Raw genomic sequence first — 18673 nt, 5'->3', positions numbered from 1 at the left:
AATCCACATTCATTGTCCTGATGATCCTTGAGTAATATTTTTCAAAAATTGCTTTGATAGTCCTTGAAAAAGAATCCATGTTCACAGGTGTGATTATCGTTAAAATATGTTTAAAAAGTCCACGTTTTCAGCTAGAAAGATCCTTGAAATAAATAAATATAATAAATATTCCTCTGATTGATTCATGGTCTCGATGATCCTCTGGTGGTCCTTGACGTTTTTTTAAACCCAAAAATCTTAATGAGTATCCTTGATGGCGAAAAAATTAATAAATAGTCTTGCAAAAATATTCGTAAAAATTATGCCATGTCCTTTCTCCCGTTGATAGATAAATAAAAAAAAAATATTTGTTTTATTTATTCTTGTATTTTATAATATTTTATTGATTCATTTACTTTTTATAATATTTTCCCATAATAATGTCTTGGTTGTATAATTTTTTATTAATAGGTATTTATAATATTGTTTATATAATGATGTATTTTGTTTTTGTTTTCCTTCTTTTAATTTAAAATTAATATAATTTTATAATTTAAAATGGTTTTGCTTCTTTTCCCTTTCAAAAAAAAAACTTACAAAATAAAATAACAAACAAAAGCAAATAAAGAATGAAAAAGAAGAAGAAGAAGAAACTAAATCCAACAAAAAAGTGTATAACTCCAGCTAAAAGCAAAAAAAATTAAAAAGAAATAAATTTTTGGCTAATTAAATACTAAAATATTACAATTTTTTGTAGATTTTTTTAAATGATTTTTTTTCTCAATTTTTTTTCTGTTGTGATGGGGATGATAATTTTTGTCTACTTTAATACTTCGAGTATTATTTGTTGTAAATAGATTTGTTTTATCGCCTTGATAGGTATAAGTAAAAAAATTGGCGGCTACGAAATACACAACACATCACTTTTTGCTGCCTTGTTTCTCCTGTTCGCAATCGAATCGTTTTTGTTTTTCTTTTCTTTTTGTTCACACCTTTTAGAGAGTTTTTAATATACAGATTAAATAAAAAAGTAAAAGGTAGAGTCGGAAGGGTGAGCCCACTATGTTAAAAATATTTGTATGTCTATATAGCATACACCATATCTACTGGTGTCGTTTTGCAGATCTTTTCCTTGAGGACAAATTCCAAAGGCGCAAATTCGTTTCAATGTTTTTTTTTAGAGTACTGGGGTCGAAAGTCATGCTTTGCATTCAATTTTAATCAACTGCCTTTAGAATTCAATTTTATGGAGAGAATGTCAAGCCATTGCCTGAAAGAGTCTAAAGTCCTTTCCAAAACTTTGTTGAGGAAGCTGTCAAAATTTGCCAAAGGTCTCTCTTTTATAGAAAAGCCCATGTGCCTGGGCAGAAGTGGCCGATTTTCGTGTTTGTCTGGCATCAGATTTTGAAATGTTCAAAATGCGAAATCTAATGACGCAGATGGATAATATAAATCATACATATTTTGTCCTATTCTTCCCTATCTTCATAAGTAAACTCCAATGGATACTGGTGTAGGCTATAAGGACTCGCAACTAATCACATATCATTTCTTGGCAACTAACACAAGAGTAGTTTTTAACGATACAAACGATAATAGTTATAGAAATATTGTATATATGTATGTATATAAAGAAGTATAGAGAGAGATAAGTCAGGATTATGATTATATATATATTGCCATAAGAGTTGTTGTTGTTGTTCATGTTCGGATATTTTTTTAATAATAGTTATTTTTCAATGTTCGCTATCTCTATATATTTATTTGTATATATTTCCTCTACCACATATATAGGAATATGGATATCTCTGGATTATATAAATGGGTAGGGTTGGGTTTGCGAGATTTCAAGCTACACTTATGTGTTTATATGTATGTATGTAAGTCGTTGGCATCCAATATAATTTGTTTTTTCTCTGAAGGCTTCTTCTCTACCTTAATTGGAATTTTTATTATTTTTCACATTTTGTTCCTGTTTATTTTCCCTAATCATATTTAACAATTGCATCATCATTAAAGCCTGTACCTTATCCAGGGGGTCCATAAAACCCCGCTGCAGCCACTTGGGTATTGTGGTGCGGGCATGACTGAAACCTAACTTATTGAGTATATAATCAATGCCATAGGGTTCAATGGATTTGCCAGCCCAATAGAGTATCCGCACCGTGGGTTCCAAATGCCATGTCTGACATTCGAAATGACGCCAATCACGAAAGAATGATTCTAAATCGGTATCATTGTTACCAGCAGCATCACCGCCAGCTGCTCCACCTGCTCCAGATGAGGTTGCATTTTGCGACGTACCGGATGATATTGCCGAGCCTGCAGCACCGCCACTTGTTACAGTGCTTGAATTCGTGTTAGTTGCTTGTTTTGTTGCTGATGTGCTGGTGCCAGTGGTTGTGTTTGAGTCTTTGGTATCGTTGTTCAAATTATGATTGCTATTGGCCAAATGCTGTGAACCGGCATTTGCCATAGATGATTGTTGCTGCTGTGTTTGGTTTACATCTAAATTGCTTGAGCTAGCATTCCGTGATGATAGAGTATTTGAAGCTGATGAATTGTTGGATGATGTCGATGCTAAATGCTGTTGTTCCTTAAGGATTTCATCGGTGACATAGGGTTTAAGCTGGTGTTTGAGGTTTTGCGAGAGATTGGGTGAGGCTGCTCGGGCGGATTGGGCACCAACCTAAAGAGAAAAATACAAACATTTATTAGTCCGAATATGAATTTAAAAAGATTACACAATTATTTGAGGTTAAAAAATTCAAAAGTCAGATGAGGAAAACATTTTGGACTTTTTAAAAGATATTTTTTAAGGATCATCAGGCCAAAAAGCGTGGAATTTTTAAGAATATTTTTGAAAGGACAATAAACGTGTTTTTTTAATAATATTTTTAAAGGACCATAAGCGCGGATTTTTTCGGAATACTTTTTGGAGAATAATCAGGCCAATAAGCATGAATTTTTGAAGAACATATTTTCAAGGAATGTCAGGACAATAAGCGTGGATTTAAAAAAATCAAGGGTCATCAAAAAATTAACCGTGAATTTTTAGGAATATTTTTTTCAAGGGCCATGAGGCAAATAATAGTGTCTTTTTTAAGAATATTTTTAAGGACCCTCAGAAAATTAACCGTGGTCTTTTAGGAATATTTTTTTCAAAAACCATAAGGCAAATAAGCGTGGCGTTTCTAAGAATATTTTTTCAAGGAGCCTCAGACAATTAACCACGGATTTTTAGAATATTTTCTTTTCAAGGACCATTAGGCAAATAAGCGTGGTTTTTTAAGAAAAATTTTTCAAGGACCCTCAAATGATTTACCGTGAATTTCTACGACATTTTTTTCAAGGGCCATGATGCAAATAAGAGTGGCTTTTTTAAGAATATTTTTTAAGGACCCTCAGAACCTTGAACTTTAAAGAATATTTTTTTTCAAGGACGATAATTTAAATAAGCGTGGTTTTTAAAGAAGATTTTTTCAAGGACCCCAAGAAAATTAACCGTGTATATTTGGGATAATTTTTGACAAGGACTAAAAGGCAAATAAGAGTGGCTTTTGTAAGAATATGTTTTGTAGGGCCCTTAGAAAATTAACCGTGGATTTTTAGGAATATTATTGTTTTAAGGCCCATACGGCAAATAAACTTAAGAATATTTTTTCAAGGATCCTCAGGAAATTAACCGTGGAAATAAACGTGGATTTTTAAATAATATTTGTCCAAGGATCATAGGACCAATAATCTTGGATTTTTATAGAATATTTTATCAAGGACCATATGGCCAATAAGAATATTTTTTCAAGGACCATATGGCCAATAATTGCGGATTTATTAAGAATATCTTTTCAAGGACTATAGTGCCAACAATTGCGAATTTTTTTTAAATATTTTTTAAGGATCATTTACCCAATGATCCTAGGCTTTTTAGGATATTTTTCAAGGGGCATATTGCCTATAATCGTGGACTTTTTTAGAAAAAGAATTTCAGGCATTATTAGTATATTTTCAAAAAACAAAAGGCTAAAGCTTTGGATTTTTTTAGACATTTTTTTCAAAGATCATTTGCCCAAAATTCCTTAATTTTTTAAGAATGTTTTTCAAGAAGCATTAATCGAGAATTTTTTAAAAACATTTTTAATAACTCTCTAGCTATTCTCGTGAATTTTTCAAAAGTTTTTCTTTCATTATTTTTTAAAAATGAACTCACCACTTTCTCCTTCTCCTTGACGTAGGACGTGATTAAGTCATGTAAAAAGAAGAAGGCATCAGCATCTACGGTCACGAAAATGTGATCGTCAAATTCTGTGGTAAAACTGCAGATAACCTCTGGTTTCATATCTGAAAAAAATCAAGAATAAAATTAAGTCATATTTCACATAAAGAAAAAATAAACAAAGAACCCACCTGATGGCTGCGGAGTTGTTGGGCCCTGTTTGTGTTCCGTTCTAAAATGCAAATGTAAACTGGGTAAGGCAAATATGACTTCACGATCTTGAGATTTAGTTGAACTGGCTGTGCTGGAGGCAGCCGATCTGGCACGTTCTATTGAATTCGAGGCAATTTCGCGATCATATTCCAGAATGGGGAAACGATCAACAGCTAAAAAACGAAATTTATTAAAACTAAAATTAAAAGTGAAATATTTTTCAACTCACCATCAATTTCACTATTGGCAAATGCATAATGGAACCACTCATTCAATGTCTTGAATTGTGGTGGAAATACAATATTCCTCGAAATGCGGCTAACAATGGCCATTGAATGATTTTGCTGTTGACCCTCTTCGTTGGACTGGCCCAGACATGAGGTTAATGTCTGGGTCACAAATATCTCACGCGTCTCCGCATCCTGATATGCCTCAGTGGTGAAATTGATAAATGGTGATTTTAAACTAAATAAGGCCCAAGATTTCGATTTGAAATTAATGCCATGGAAACAGGCCAATGAAATATTATTGCCGTGTAATTTCACCGAGCCACCCAAGACATTGCCATTGCGTGGCAAACGTGTCACCAAGGTGGGAACAACCAGGCCAGCCACCATTTCCAATGGCTTCTGCCAATGGCGATGATGTCGAGCATCGGTGTTGCTAATGTCAGGACCCAAATTCTCCCCACCACTCATTTTCTTTTTCATATTTGCTCGCCGCTTCATGCTGGCATTTCGCTCATGCAATCGTGGTTCCAGACTGGAGAATACACGTTTTGATGACTTGAATTGTTGTGTAAAGAACTCTTCCAGTTTATAGTACATTTTCAGCAGGTCGGCAGTTGTTGATTTGGAAATCATGATTTGTAGCTGGAAATATTTGAAATGGTTATTTAATATGACTTTATTTAATGATTAATAGAAACCCACCTGATCCCACGATAAATCTCCGTGAACAAAGATAATAGCCTTGGGCGCCGAATTGTCATATTTCGTCTCCTCGGCCTTGCCAGCATTCAGCAGTGTAGTTTTCCATTCATCCTTCATGGCAGCTGAGAATGAACTTATCCTCGTCATCAAGACCGAGGTGCCCATATAATCCAAACGCAATTCCAATGCCATAAAACTCAAACGTATGGTGTGACATGGTTCCACGCCAGACTCTTCTTTAATATGAAAACGATTATTGATTTTATTAACCTCAAAACTACCACCAACAATGCCACCCTTGGCATCCAACGATGAACCACCCAAATAAATGCCAATATACATATTTTTATAGCCGGTGCTGCCGATAGATAGGCGACCATCTGATTGGAAATCTTTTGTTAGCCATACCACATTACCCATAACATTGCCCATATTCATTTGAACATTTAATTTCGTGAAATTTACTGCAAATAAAACCAATGTTTCCCAGGCGGTGATTTGATTCTTCTCCGATGGTGGTGTACTGGAGGACTCATTACTCGACGATTTCCCCAGCGATTTTAGTTTACGTATGGCACCCGTCGATGATGTGGGAGTATCGAAATTCAATTTCATCTTATCACGACCATAGAAAGCAGTTGGATCACCTGGAGATTTGTCCGGGGTGCGGGTACGTTGAAAATCTTTGGGCGTCGTAGGAGTGCCGGCAGCATGATCACCACCGCCACCACTTTCACTATTTGTTTGTTGCACACTCAAATCGCCCAAGAATAAACGACGGACTATACGTCGCCTGTACCATGCCTTGGGGAAGGCCAATATCTCCGTCAATCGCCGCATATCGTACTTGAAAGAGGCACTGCCTATATCAACAATGGTTGAGAATCTTACCACAGCCTTTGACTGATCCAACGACCTTTTCGATGAAGCAGATGGTTCGATGTAGACCTTGCGGCAACGTGTTATGTGGAATTTTACAAATTCCACATTTATGCTCAGTGAATCTTTGCGCTCCGAATCGGTGAGTGGTGAAAATTGAGCTTCCTTTATGTTGGTCTTTTTGCCACCATAAGGATGGAAAATGAACACATTAAAATCGGCCAAACAGCCGGTAACACTGAGGCCACCTTGGGGTGTCTTGTCCTTGTCCTTCTCAGGGCCGGATGTCGCTGCACCACCTCCAGTGCTTGAATTTGTTTCAAAGGGATTTTGTTGATTATCTTCATCGGCCGAACGTTTCGAAGAGAACACAATATCCAAACTGGGCAGTTGTAACATACATTCCACCCGAGATACGGGTAGGCAGGAGAATCTAAACGTCGAGGGTTGCATGTGGAAATAGACAATAACATCTACGGGGAAAGAGGCGTATTGTACATAATTCGCAGGCAATATATCCAAATTGACAGCATTGTTAGAGGGGGTCTGTGAGCCGCTGCTCTGTTCAGCCTTAGTGGGTATGGGTTCCAGGGTTTGTTCCAAAAACTCCAAAATATGTGGCGATATTATTGTCTCCTCGGGAATTGATTGTAAAGTCATCCAGGCAAATAGTGATGCCCGTTTAGTGCTCATTCTCCGTGTTGATCCTGACATCATGGATTGGTGGCTATCGGTGCTTGCCATGCGTGTTGATTCGCCCACACTGTGTTCCACAGTCCTTGATTGGTAGTGTAGTTTGACATCCAATCCCGGTATATGGAATATGGTCAGATCCGTCAGCATGGCAGCATTGGAGGGGTTATATCGTAACTTACTTTTATCCCTTTGCCTACGTGAGGGTGTTGGACTACCCCAATCATAGCCCACACTTCTTTCCCGTTTGTGAGTCTTAACGGTTGTTGGTCCAGAAATGCAAAACCGATCTTCTGTGGTCTCCTTGGTGTGTAGAACACATTTGCCCGAATTCACCAATACCTTGATATCCAACTCAAAATCTATATTGGGTTCCTGCTGCTTTTGTTGATACTGATGTTTGCGTCGCATTTCCACCGAGGTGCCATCAATGTCTATCTCACTGGGTGGTGTATCCGTGTGAGCATCTTGGGAATTTGTGCTCTGTGGCTCATCATCACTATCGGCATTGGGCAAAGATGTTTGCCGCATTGTTTCCGAAAATGTTACACGATTTGTAGCCGAAGTCTTGAGTGAAGCACTCCTCGAATGACATGAGGCTGGTGTGGATTGCAAACTTGATATTTCATCATTGGAGGCAATGGGATCTAATCTCCTTCCCGAATATGTGGCCAAACCATCATCAATGTGATGACTATGGGAGCCACCCATAAACGATATGGATCTCTGAGATGTCTTCATACTTCTACGCATCGAAGGACGTTTCCATTTTTGGATCATATCTCTTCTAAAGAATTTATAGCATATTGCTTGCAATTCTTGTAGTCTCCGTTCCTCGTGGGCAATCGTATTTTGTGTTGCCCCCAAGGTACGCAAATCATTAATGATCTTCAACTGTTCGGCCATTTCTTTTTCCATCATAAATGAACGCTTCTTCGAATCAATGGTAGGATCAAAAACAAACGGTGGTAGATTCTCAAATTCTCTACGACGTCCAAAGGTATCACGCTGTGACTTGTCTTCATCCTCGCTGTCGGGTGAATCTAAATTGGTCTCTTCCTCCTCGAAACCACTTAGCATGGTAAGGGTATGACCCAAAGAGGACAATTGTTTGCCGATGTTAATATCCAAATGGATATCAACACCTTCCATTTGCCATTTAACATTCAGCAGCCATTTGGCATTTTCCATTTTCTTCGCAGCTGTGGTACAGGAGCAAACCTCATAGGTGCCCTCAGACACCACACAAACATTCATTATAGGTTCACTGGAATTTGGTTTCCAATCGTCCAACGTTGTTTCAAAATCATCAGCAAACCGTAAACACAAACCTTGGAATTTTCCCTTGGACACCAGGGAGCCGGAATTGCAGGCAGATATTATGGTATTTTCCAGGGTGATGACCACAGCTCCTTTGGGTTCAAAATCTTGATAGGACCTTGAGCCCCAGGACTGAAGGTAAATATATGAAAAATACAAGTAAATAAAATGTTTGTATGATTGAGAAAACATTGATATTTCTTCAAAACAAATTCGATGGAATTTATTCCAAAGCCATGTATTCTTCGAATTTGATTTGATCGAATTTATTATCCTATGGGTATAAAAACAGACTCAATCTCCCTGGAGCATAGCGCCGATTGGACTGGTGTTTATTCCACATTTTCGTACTTACATTAGCCACTGGATTCAACGGCAGACATATGCCCATATCCTCTACAGTCAGCTGTAGGAACAATGTTGACAGATTCGAACCAGCTATGTTGCTAAACTGATTAAATGGCACTCTATCAAAAACCTAAAACAAACCAAACACTCAAGAATTGAAATATTTGAAACAAAAATTTATGATTTTCTCCTCCACTCACCTGTTGCGATTGCTGTTGGGCATTTTCATAATTCAAATTCGCACGCTTCTCAGCCCAATACTCATAGGCATTCTTATAGTTCAACCACACTAATATGGCCTTATCAACAGCTATCGGCTGAATGTATACCAAAGGACGTTTTAACGTTAGCAGGATCAATTCTTTGTCCTCGTTAAGTAATTCATCTTGGAATGCATTACGTAAACCGATAGTTGTGTGAAAAAACGCATATTGTTGAAATTCCGGTTCGGCCTCATCAAATATCACATTACGTATCAGTTGACCGAGCGACAGATTAAAATCGATATGAGCTTTACCGAACATTTTACGATCATTGCCTTCACCCAAATTTTTGACGCGATTGGATAAATGCAATTCCAGGGTTCCCGTTTCGAAACGCACCGCTGAATTGCAGGGTGTGGTGGCCGTCAGCTGGATACGTTTCATTGATATATTTAAAGAGAAAAGTATACGTTTTAGACTTGACTCTTGGACACTACCACTATCACTATCCTCCGACCAAAGAGGTACTGGTTTTTCACCACCATACACCTTTTGCAACACCTCGTTAATTTCACGCATAAACACTTTTTGCACAAATACCAAATGATTGAGTAAATCAGTTGTGAGACACCGTTCAAATTCTCCAATTTCGGCAGAGGCATTAACATAACCTCCTTGTCGCAAAATCACACCCTCAACACGTTCATGTTCTTCCTGGCGATGTTCGGGTATATACTCAGCACTTACATGGACTGGTGGCAGGGCAATACATGCCTCGGATGGTAGATTCATTTCATTCTAAAAATACAACAGTCTAAAGATTAGCATTCCATTCTTCGAGGTGAAGCAAAAACTCAGCCTTACCTGAATTTTAGTATTAAAACTCAGTGTATGCGTAGGCAAGTCAATGACAAATTTCGCTCGATTTCCCGACACACCAGTTGAACTGACATGATTCATACGATATTGAGCCTGTAGCGATGGCAGTAGGGCAGCATTAATTGACAACGATTGTAGAAGGACATTGAACTGCATAACCAAAGGTTGCAGCAAACCATTCTGTTGAGGTTGTGACCTTGTCTGAGTATTAAATTTACGACTATGATGTGGTGGTTTTTCTTTGGTATCCATATTTGAACCAGAGTTCCGCGAATGAAATGGAGATTCTGGTTCATCGACATTGTGTGTTCTTGATGCGGTGCGACCAGAATTGCGACCCACTCGTAGCTCTTGTAGCGTTGACGAGAGCTGCTTTGAAGAACGTGTCATCATACCATGTAGCGCCACAGGATGTTGGGGAATCTCTATATTAACAGGGCCAATTGACAGAAGACCACTATTTTTATCACGTCCTCGTTTCGTGAGACTGGAGTAGAGAGTTTGACTCTTACCCACCGTTACTTTGACAACAGTTCTGAAAGGGAAAAGATGGAGGTTTAATCGGAAAACGTTAAGTTTACTATAATGGCTATATACGTTTTTATGGAAAGAGGTCTTTAATGGACAGAAGTTTATCAAAGGGTAATAAAATTATAGAAGAATTTCAAAATGTATTTTCAAAAGGTTTTCTTGTGGCAGAAGGGTTATTCTAGCTAGAATTACTGCAAAAAATCCACATCAGATCGCAAAGAATACCTTCAAAAAGACTATTACAGATCGAAGGCTAGAAAAAACCTTTAAACGATCTTCTACAGACAAAAGGCGTTCAAGAGTATTTTATAAACATGAAATCATAAAAAGGCCTTTAAGAGGTCTTCTATGTTCGTCTAGAAATGGAGGTTCTTCATCGGAAAGAAGACCTTAAGGGATATTCAGAACAAAATGACTTCAAAAGTCCCCAACAGATCGAAACGAATACCTTCAAAAAGACTTGAAGAGACTTCTAAGGACTTCTACCAATTAAAGGTCTTCTAATTAACATTCATCGCCTTTCAAATATCTTCCGTGAAAATTTGACCTTTAAAAGCTCTTCTATGTATAGAAAGCACCAAACCCTTAATTTAAATAACAATTTCGAAACATGATTTCATTTCCGAATCTTATTATACTTACTGTTGATTAGGAGCCACACCTTCCAGGAGCACAATCATGGCTCTTCCCACCTGCCCGGTGAGAGAACACTCCAACGAAACAGGCCTTGCCTTTTTACGCCACGTTGCCGAACCATTCAGAGTGGTTATTTCAGCTTCCAATTAAGACCACTCAATGTGGCCAAAAGACGGGTCTTGTGTATTTTGGCGACACCAAATACTATCAAACGCGTCTTCTCCTGTGAGCTACTATCAAATATTTCCTTATGTTGTGGCAGTGGTGTGGGTGCACTTGTCAAATCATCATCATCGTTGCGGGTATCTTGTCGGCCATAACCACCACCAAATGGTTTCTTTCATTGGTCAATGAAATCCTTTGTTGTACCGTTTTAGTTTCTGGCATTGTGCCGTATAATTCCAATAAATGGAAATAGTTTTCCAACAATTTGGTGTATCCAATAGAGGTGGTATAATGGCAGTGAAACCATTTTTAGTTATTGTATTATAATCGCCACTAACACTAGTGGCACAGGCTCCGGCACCATTAAGCGAAGCTTTTGATTCCAGCGATAGTTTAAACATATGATGTTCTGAGACGGATGTTGTTGGGCTATCTCTTAGCGGAGATGAAGATGATTCATTGAGATTGGTATAACCCAATTTGCCCTTTACCGATTTCCCTGTGGATCGTAGTTTTTGGGCAAATGATTGAGGACGGTTTTTGGCGCTTGGCGAAGGTGTCAGCTGAATGAGAGGTCTCATTTTGCTGATAAAAGTTATATGAACATCATTCGTTTTGGATTTATTATTTTATTTTATCAATGGCTTACCTTCCCGTGTGCGTCATTGTAACCATTTCATTGAATTTATCATATCGCTCATCGGAAGAATTTTCATTGTGATTGAAACGATCCGAGACGGAGCCAAAAGGCATAATATCATTGGGTTCAGAGGCTAGTAATAGAAATATATTACTTACAAAATGTTTTAAGCATGGTCGAAAGTTCCCCCGTAACTTACCCAAACTATATTCATCCTTGGCATTTGATTTTTTACTTATATCCGGTTGGTCATGGAATTCATTTTGGGCATCCTTAACATTTTGATACATATTGGTTATCTGATGTAATAAACGCAATAGAGGCATGTTGACCTAAAATACAAATAGGAATTATATAACAATCCCATTTTAAATACTTAGTATTGAAATTTCAAACTTACCTGTTGCGAAATAAATCTAATATTTATACTAAAATTAATCACAGTACTGGTATGTTTTTTCATTTGTCTACGTGACATATATATGACATTCTGCCTAGCCGTATCAACCATTCCGTCGGACATCTTCAAGACTTCCAATTCAATGCCAACACGTTCACACAAAAACAATGGTGTATCCATCATTATGGTTGGCCTACCATTCGCCTTCTTGCTTGGCAATTTTGTTGTCTTCGTTTTGTTTTTATCCCCCGCCTCTGAGACCACAATATCCACACGTATCGAATCGAAGGTGCCAATCAGTGATAGATTTGTGCCAAAGTTTTCCAATGATGAAATATCTGGGAGGGCGGAAAAAGAAAAAAAAAATCTTAATGTATTACAAAATAAAGAGTTTTTAATTGAAAAATACGCCTGAAGTTTTTCCTCCCTATAAAAGATAATTACAGATTTCAAAATAAAGAAAACATATTAAAAATGGCCCCTCAAAAGTCTATGGATACCAGGCGTTAAAATCGTATAGAGAAAGAAGGCCTTTAAATATCTTTAAAAGATCTTCTATGGAATTAAAGAGTTAACAAAAATATTTTTAATATACAGAGTGAGATGAAAAACAGCAATCAACTTCAGACTGGCTGTCACTTCTAAACCACTCGTCCGACAGCTGTCATTATATTATTTTCAAGCGTACGAAAGCATTTTGGTGAGAATTTTCCAGAAAAAAGGTATTTGTGATGGAATTCAAGTGTGATCGTGTCATTTCTTTATATTTGGCTGGAAAACCACAAGTACCTATTGTTAGAGCACTCCAGCATTTAAATGTGGATAAATCTTTGTGTGTCTCTCGTTGCCGTCATACTGGTATCGTAGTCCGACGTCAAGGAAGTGGACGGAAAAAAACAGCAACATCAGCACAAATAGTTCGAAAAGTAACAAAGCGGCTTTAACGAAACCCGCGTCGCAGTGGCCGAAAAATGGCTAATGAGCTGAAGATAACGCAATATTCCATTCGGCAACTATTGAAAAATAAGCTCGAAATTCAAAAAAGTGCAAAAACTTACACCGCAGCGGAAAGAAAATAGACTCAAAAGAGCTGAAGACTTGGCCGAAAATGGCGAACTGCCGAATTTGGTTTTCTCCAATGAAAAAACGTTCGTTGTCCAGCAGTTTGTAAACACAAAATATACTCGTGCCGAAGAGGTCAGCTGAAAATGTGCACCTTCGGTTGGCCAACAGAACTCAAGCGCCAACCATGGTGATGGTGTGGGCCGCCATAACAGCGATGGTCGCTCTCCGCTCGCATTAATCGACCATAATCGAAAATATTCTGGGGGGAGTATTAAAGCCTTGGGCACGCACACATTTTGGCCGCAGACCTTGGACATTTCAACAGGACTCAGCACCATCGCACTGAGCACGTGCCACCTAAGAATGGATACAAAATGAGGTTCCTCGCTTCCGTTAGACTATTCAAAATACCAAAGTGTCGATCAACTAAAGCAAGCACATCGTCGGGAATGGGCCAAAATGCCGGAGAGCAACATTCGAGCAGCGTGTGACGGTTTCATTGGCCGTTTGAAGGCCATAATTCATGCCAAAGGTGACCAATTCCAACAAATCTAAACTTATTCTAAAATTTGATGCTATTTCCGACATTTTTTGCTTTCATTCAATAAAATTTAAAATATGTTAAAATTATGGCGTTTGACTTTGTTGCAGTTTTTTTATCTCACCCTGTATTTGAGATAATTACAGATTTCAAAATAAAGAGAACATATTACAAATGGATAAAAGCCCTTTAAAAGTCCATGGATACCAGGCGTATAGAGAACGAAGGCCTCGAAAAAATCTTCTGTTGATAGAAAAAATAGGGTCAAAAAAATCATCTATGGAATTGAAGAGTTAGAAGGGTATTTTTAATACTAGGTCTTCTGGACAGAAAGTTTTCCAAAAGTCTTCTATGGAAAGAAGACATCAAATTATTTTTTGATGTAGAATGTATTAAAAAGATTTTCTACAGATAGAAAGCTTACAAATCCCTTTTATAAAGAAACCTACAAAAGGTCGTCATCTCGATAACGAATAGATGAAAACCTACCTGCATTGGAAAATTTATTAATCATTTGCTGTGGCATAACTCCCAGACATGTCAGTAGAGGCTCAAAATCAAATGGGCATCCAAGAGGGTAATCGAGTCCTGCATTATACCCGGACGCAGCGGTACATTTCCAGGCATTTTACTAACTGGCGTTGGACGTAGAATTTCCTTTTCGGCAATGCTTCTGTTTTCTTATTTTCCTGCTGCTTAGCCATCCAAAAGTATAAGTCCTCCTTTTGATTGTCCGAAGAGCTTAGCCAAAACTTATTCACGGAATTTGTGGAACTGATGGAACCCTCTTGTAAGGCACCATATTCTGGGGGAAAATAAACATATTAGTAAAATATATAAAACTAAATTTTACACCATTGGTATAGAACTTACAATTCTGCTGCTTGCTTATCAACCAAGCCCGATATAATGGGCAACATTTGTATGCTGGAACGGGAAGAATTGCCATGTGAATAGGTAGAAGCTTTCGTTAAACTTTTCCTGTATTTTTTGGTTATTTTAATTATTTATTTATTTTATTTTATTTTTTTTTTTTTTTTTGCAAACCGAAAAACCCCCGCAATTTGGTTGGATTTCAAAAAGGATTTTGATATTTACAAATTGTTTGCAATCAATTATAAAAAAAACAAACAAGAAATGGAAGGACATAGTAAACAAAATATATGTTGATCATATGAAAATATATATACAAATATATTTAAAATATATACAAATATATTTACATGTATCAATAATAAATATTTTCAAACTTACCCTCTTCTTGTCAAATGAATATTTGGTGAAGTCGATGTCGAACGTTGTGATCCATGTAGCACACCATCACTTGGATAAGCCATGCCAAATTGATTGGAATCTATATTGGTAATTTAATATTTATGGTTAGTTGGATACAATATGGAAGATATTTCTGTTCTGTATGGTTTGGTGCTATAAATATGGCTATGATTTTCGGTGTAAACTGTAACTACAATACAGTAATAATATTCAGTGAGCTGTAAAGGGTTTTCTTATAAGAATTACTTTGAAAGATTTTCGATTTTGCTTTAATAAGCAAAAACAAAAAATTATCCAAATATTATTACATAGTCCCTTATTTCCTTTCATTTATTTACCTTATAGAGAAATATAAGAAGCCCACAGGACCCATAACTTATATTATCAATCTGTCTTAGTCTTTAAATATCCATGATTGCGGCGTGGTTCTGAACATATTCTCTGGGTAATGAACACTGGGTCTTTGTGATCCTTCAAATTGTTCTTAAAATATCCCTCTGAGATCCCTAAAATATTTTTTATGAAAACGATGATTGTGGCTTTTTCTTTAAAAAATTAAATTTCAACTCTAAGGGTCCTTAAAATATTCTTTAAAAATCCATGATTTTGGCTCTGAACTTACACCGCAACAGAAAGTAATAGACTCAAAAGAGCTAAAGAGTTACATCGCTTGGCCGACACTAAAAATACCAAGATGTCGATCACCTCAAGCGAGCGCTTCGCCGGGAATAGCCAAAATACCGCAAAACAACATTCGAGCAGCGAGTGACAGTGGCATTGGCCGTTTTGAAGGCCATAATTCGTGCCAAAAGTGACTAATTCGAACAAATCGAAACTGATTCTAAAATTGATGCTATTTCCGACATTTTTTGCTTTCATTCAATAAAATTTGCAAAAAAGTAAAAATTATGGCGTTTGACTTTGTTGCAGTTTTTTTATATCACCCTGTATACACATTTTAGTATATGATTTTATTTGAGTAACACACGACCCCGCTTTCATTATATAATTATGCCATACATTTTATGATGTTTATGAAATGAAAAGGCTCCATTACAATTCACTCAATACTGTTAGGTTGTCCATAATGTGACACATATTTATAACACCAACCTTGTTTTTGTTCAACTAATAAAAGATTATAGAAGTTCAAATTATTTAAAAAATAGATAAAGAAACAATATTGATAGCAAATAAATTACAGACACAATTGTTGCAATGATGTTTGGGTCAACAAGAGTGCTAGCATTTCAGCTTAAGATTTCCAAAGCCACCAAAATCACCATATCCATAAAAAAAACCGCACAAACTTACCACACACAATGTACATATACACCGATACTTACATATACATATCTATATATAAATTATTCTAATTCAGGAAAATTAATGAACTATATCAAGTGAGGATAATAGCACATACACATATAGATATTGACAATATGGACATAAGGTGCATGAGGCCAAATTCAGATTTAACAGCGACATGGTGCATTGTAACATACATACACACAATACATATAGCATATGAAAATGGCTCTGATGACAACCAAGCAAACCTTGAACTGAAATGCTTTTTTCGAAAAATAAATTAAAAATAAAACAGACAGAATCCAAAGAAATGATCTGAGAGTAAGAGCTTGAAGCAAATTAATATTGAAATTTAGACAATCGTTGCTCGTTTGTGAGAGGTGTAGAGCAACAAACTCAAAATTAAAAAGGCATCAAGAAGAAAAGAAAAATAATTAACAAAAAAAAAAAAAAATTTTGGGTTAAAAACAAGGGAAATATTTTGAACATTAGAAAAAAACTAAAAATCTCTTTAGACATTTTTGGAGAAGTTTAAACATCCATCAAAGAGTATACAATTCAATCGAGAGGAGATAAAGAAAATTTCTAGTTTTTTTTAGCTGTTCAAATGAAACAAAGCGTTAATCAAAAAATACCAATATGAGTTCGATGATGCTGTGTTTGCCCAAGTAATAAGCATTCTCACTCTCTCTAGGATTGTCTCCAACACCAGCATATGCCCCTAAATCATTATCACCTTCACATTCTGGATCTTCGCATTCCTCTTCGTTTTGGGGAATGAAAAGGTAACATTTATGGGACGTGTCAATTTATTTTTGTATTGATGTTCAAACAATATGGGATTGTAGAGGGAATTCTTCCACTGGCGACTGAGAACAATAATGCCCTGGGAATAGAACCAAGAAATTAATGGAATCATTTCATATTTCAAACCAATCTTTTCTGTGACAACTCTTTATTGTCACCCTGTGTTATTATCTATTCCCTACATACCTGTCTCAGAGTATTAAGATGTGGTACATCACCCTGTTTGAAAATTCTCTCCACCTTTTGGACGCCCTCATCAAGCACCAATTTTGCATAATGAAACACAACTGACAGCTGGGATCTTCTTGCAATGTCTTCGACAGTAGGGTATAGTTATTGGCATAACGACTCTGGAAAATTTAATCATTGTAAAATATTCAATTTGGCTTCCATACCACTAACATACCTTTTAATTTTTGGATTCCTCTGAATCTTCTCATTCTCCAATGCATCGGCCATAAGGCAAGCTGCCACCGAAGTTTGCCGTGTATGCAATGCTTTAAGTAGTGCCACAATTTTAATGGCCAAACGATTACTGGGATTCATCCATGCCGTTATGGCTGGCGACGCCGTACTCAAGAGGTTCCAATCCAATCGTGTCAAATCAATTTTTCGTGTTATCGGCACACATGGCGGTGCAGCAAAATTAAGCCATACCGATTTTAATTCAATAACACATGATGAAAGTTTTGTCCGTTTCCTTGTTGGCAACTTTATCAAAACCCTCGGGCTTTCCTTTCGTCTGATTTGTACCTTTCCCTTTTCAATATCCTCATCCATTGCTGGTGGTTTGGGTGTAGATTTGCGATTGTCGTTTAGATTCTCCACACGTTCTGTGACAATGATATTTTCCAAAGCAGTTTGAAATTTTCTTTGGGTGTCTTCGGTGTTGGCGGCTTTTTGGTCAGCATACGCCACGCCGCCTCAGCTCTCGATGTTGTGGAACATCAATTTGTGGATTATTGGCAGCCGCTGCCGTAGTGGTATTGTAACATTTTCCACCAAATCATTGAGTACACCATCCTCGGCCATTTCAGCCAATTCTTCTTTCGAGTTTTCAGACTTTTCAAGTGGGAACGTTAACGATTTTACACCCATCTTCACCCACACCTTCAAGGCCACATTCAAAATAATAACCAATACTATCAACTCCTGTGTTGTCGGTCATTTTTAGGCATTCAAATAAAACTTTACTCTTAGGTTCTGGTATGGCGTCACCATTATCGGCGATTCTGGCCCAGTGGTACTTTCGGTTTTTAAACGTCTCAGCTGGGCATGTGCCCGTCCCACGTCGAGAGTGATACAAGTTCTTCTAATTGTTTTTCCGAAGTTTCAATTAGAATTGGTTCACCTTGTACATTGTCGGGTCGTGACTGGGATGATAGATGAGCCAAAAGGGCACGTGTACCCTCAAATGCCACCCTTTTTGTGACTATTCGATTGCCCGTCTGTTGTATGTACAAACATTGTGCATTGAGGCTCGAGTGGTCTTGCCCAAATGGAATTTTGTTGAAACGCCTTCGATATAGAATGTCAACAGGAGACGCAGCTGAGGTCCTGTAAATAAAAAGTGAATTAATATTTGATTTCGATCTACTGAATTAAGATTTTTTTCGGAAGAAAACCTTTTCAAGCGCAAT

At 37.1% G+C, this 18673-nt stretch overlaps 1 protein-coding gene across 1 annotated transcript; it reads right to left on the bottom strand.

The window, feature by feature from the left end:
- Positions 1 to 1883: 1883 nt before the first annotated feature.
- LOC131800721 (bridge-like lipid transfer protein family member 1) lies at positions 1884 to 18596 on the bottom strand (the record flags this gene model as incomplete). Its single annotated transcript, XM_059118401.1, is given in 33 exon segments — positions 1884 to 2668; positions 4190 to 4320; positions 4387 to 4581; positions 4638 to 5280; positions 5341 to 8364; positions 8588 to 8710; positions 8781 to 9581; positions 9648 to 10197; positions 10836 to 10977; positions 10980 to 11157; positions 11160 to 11242; positions 11245 to 11579; positions 11644 to 11767; positions 11834 to 11966; positions 12035 to 12372; positions 14130 to 14198; positions 14201 to 14315; positions 14318 to 14447; positions 14526 to 14567; positions 14895 to 14994; positions 16862 to 16903; positions 16906 to 16998; positions 17001 to 17112; positions 17220 to 17305; positions 17308 to 17383; positions 17421 to 17905; positions 17908 to 18025; positions 18027 to 18111; positions 18113 to 18245; positions 18248 to 18337; positions 18340 to 18493; positions 18496 to 18575; positions 18578 to 18596. Coding segments are annotated over 33 exon segments (9582 nt in total), but the record flags the coding sequence as incomplete, so codon positions are not given.
- Positions 18597 to 18673: the final 77 nt, after the last annotated feature.

This window comes from Musca domestica, unplaced genomic scaffold, assembly GCF_030504385.1.
Source record: "Musca domestica strain aabys unplaced genomic scaffold, Musca_domestica.polishedcontigs.V.1.1 127, whole genome shotgun sequence".
NCBI classification, from domain to species: Eukaryota; Metazoa; Arthropoda; class Insecta; order Diptera; family Muscidae; genus Musca; species Musca domestica.
The sequence above is the reverse complement of the archived record's forward strand: the minus strand, read 5'-3'. Positions and strand labels throughout refer to the sequence as shown.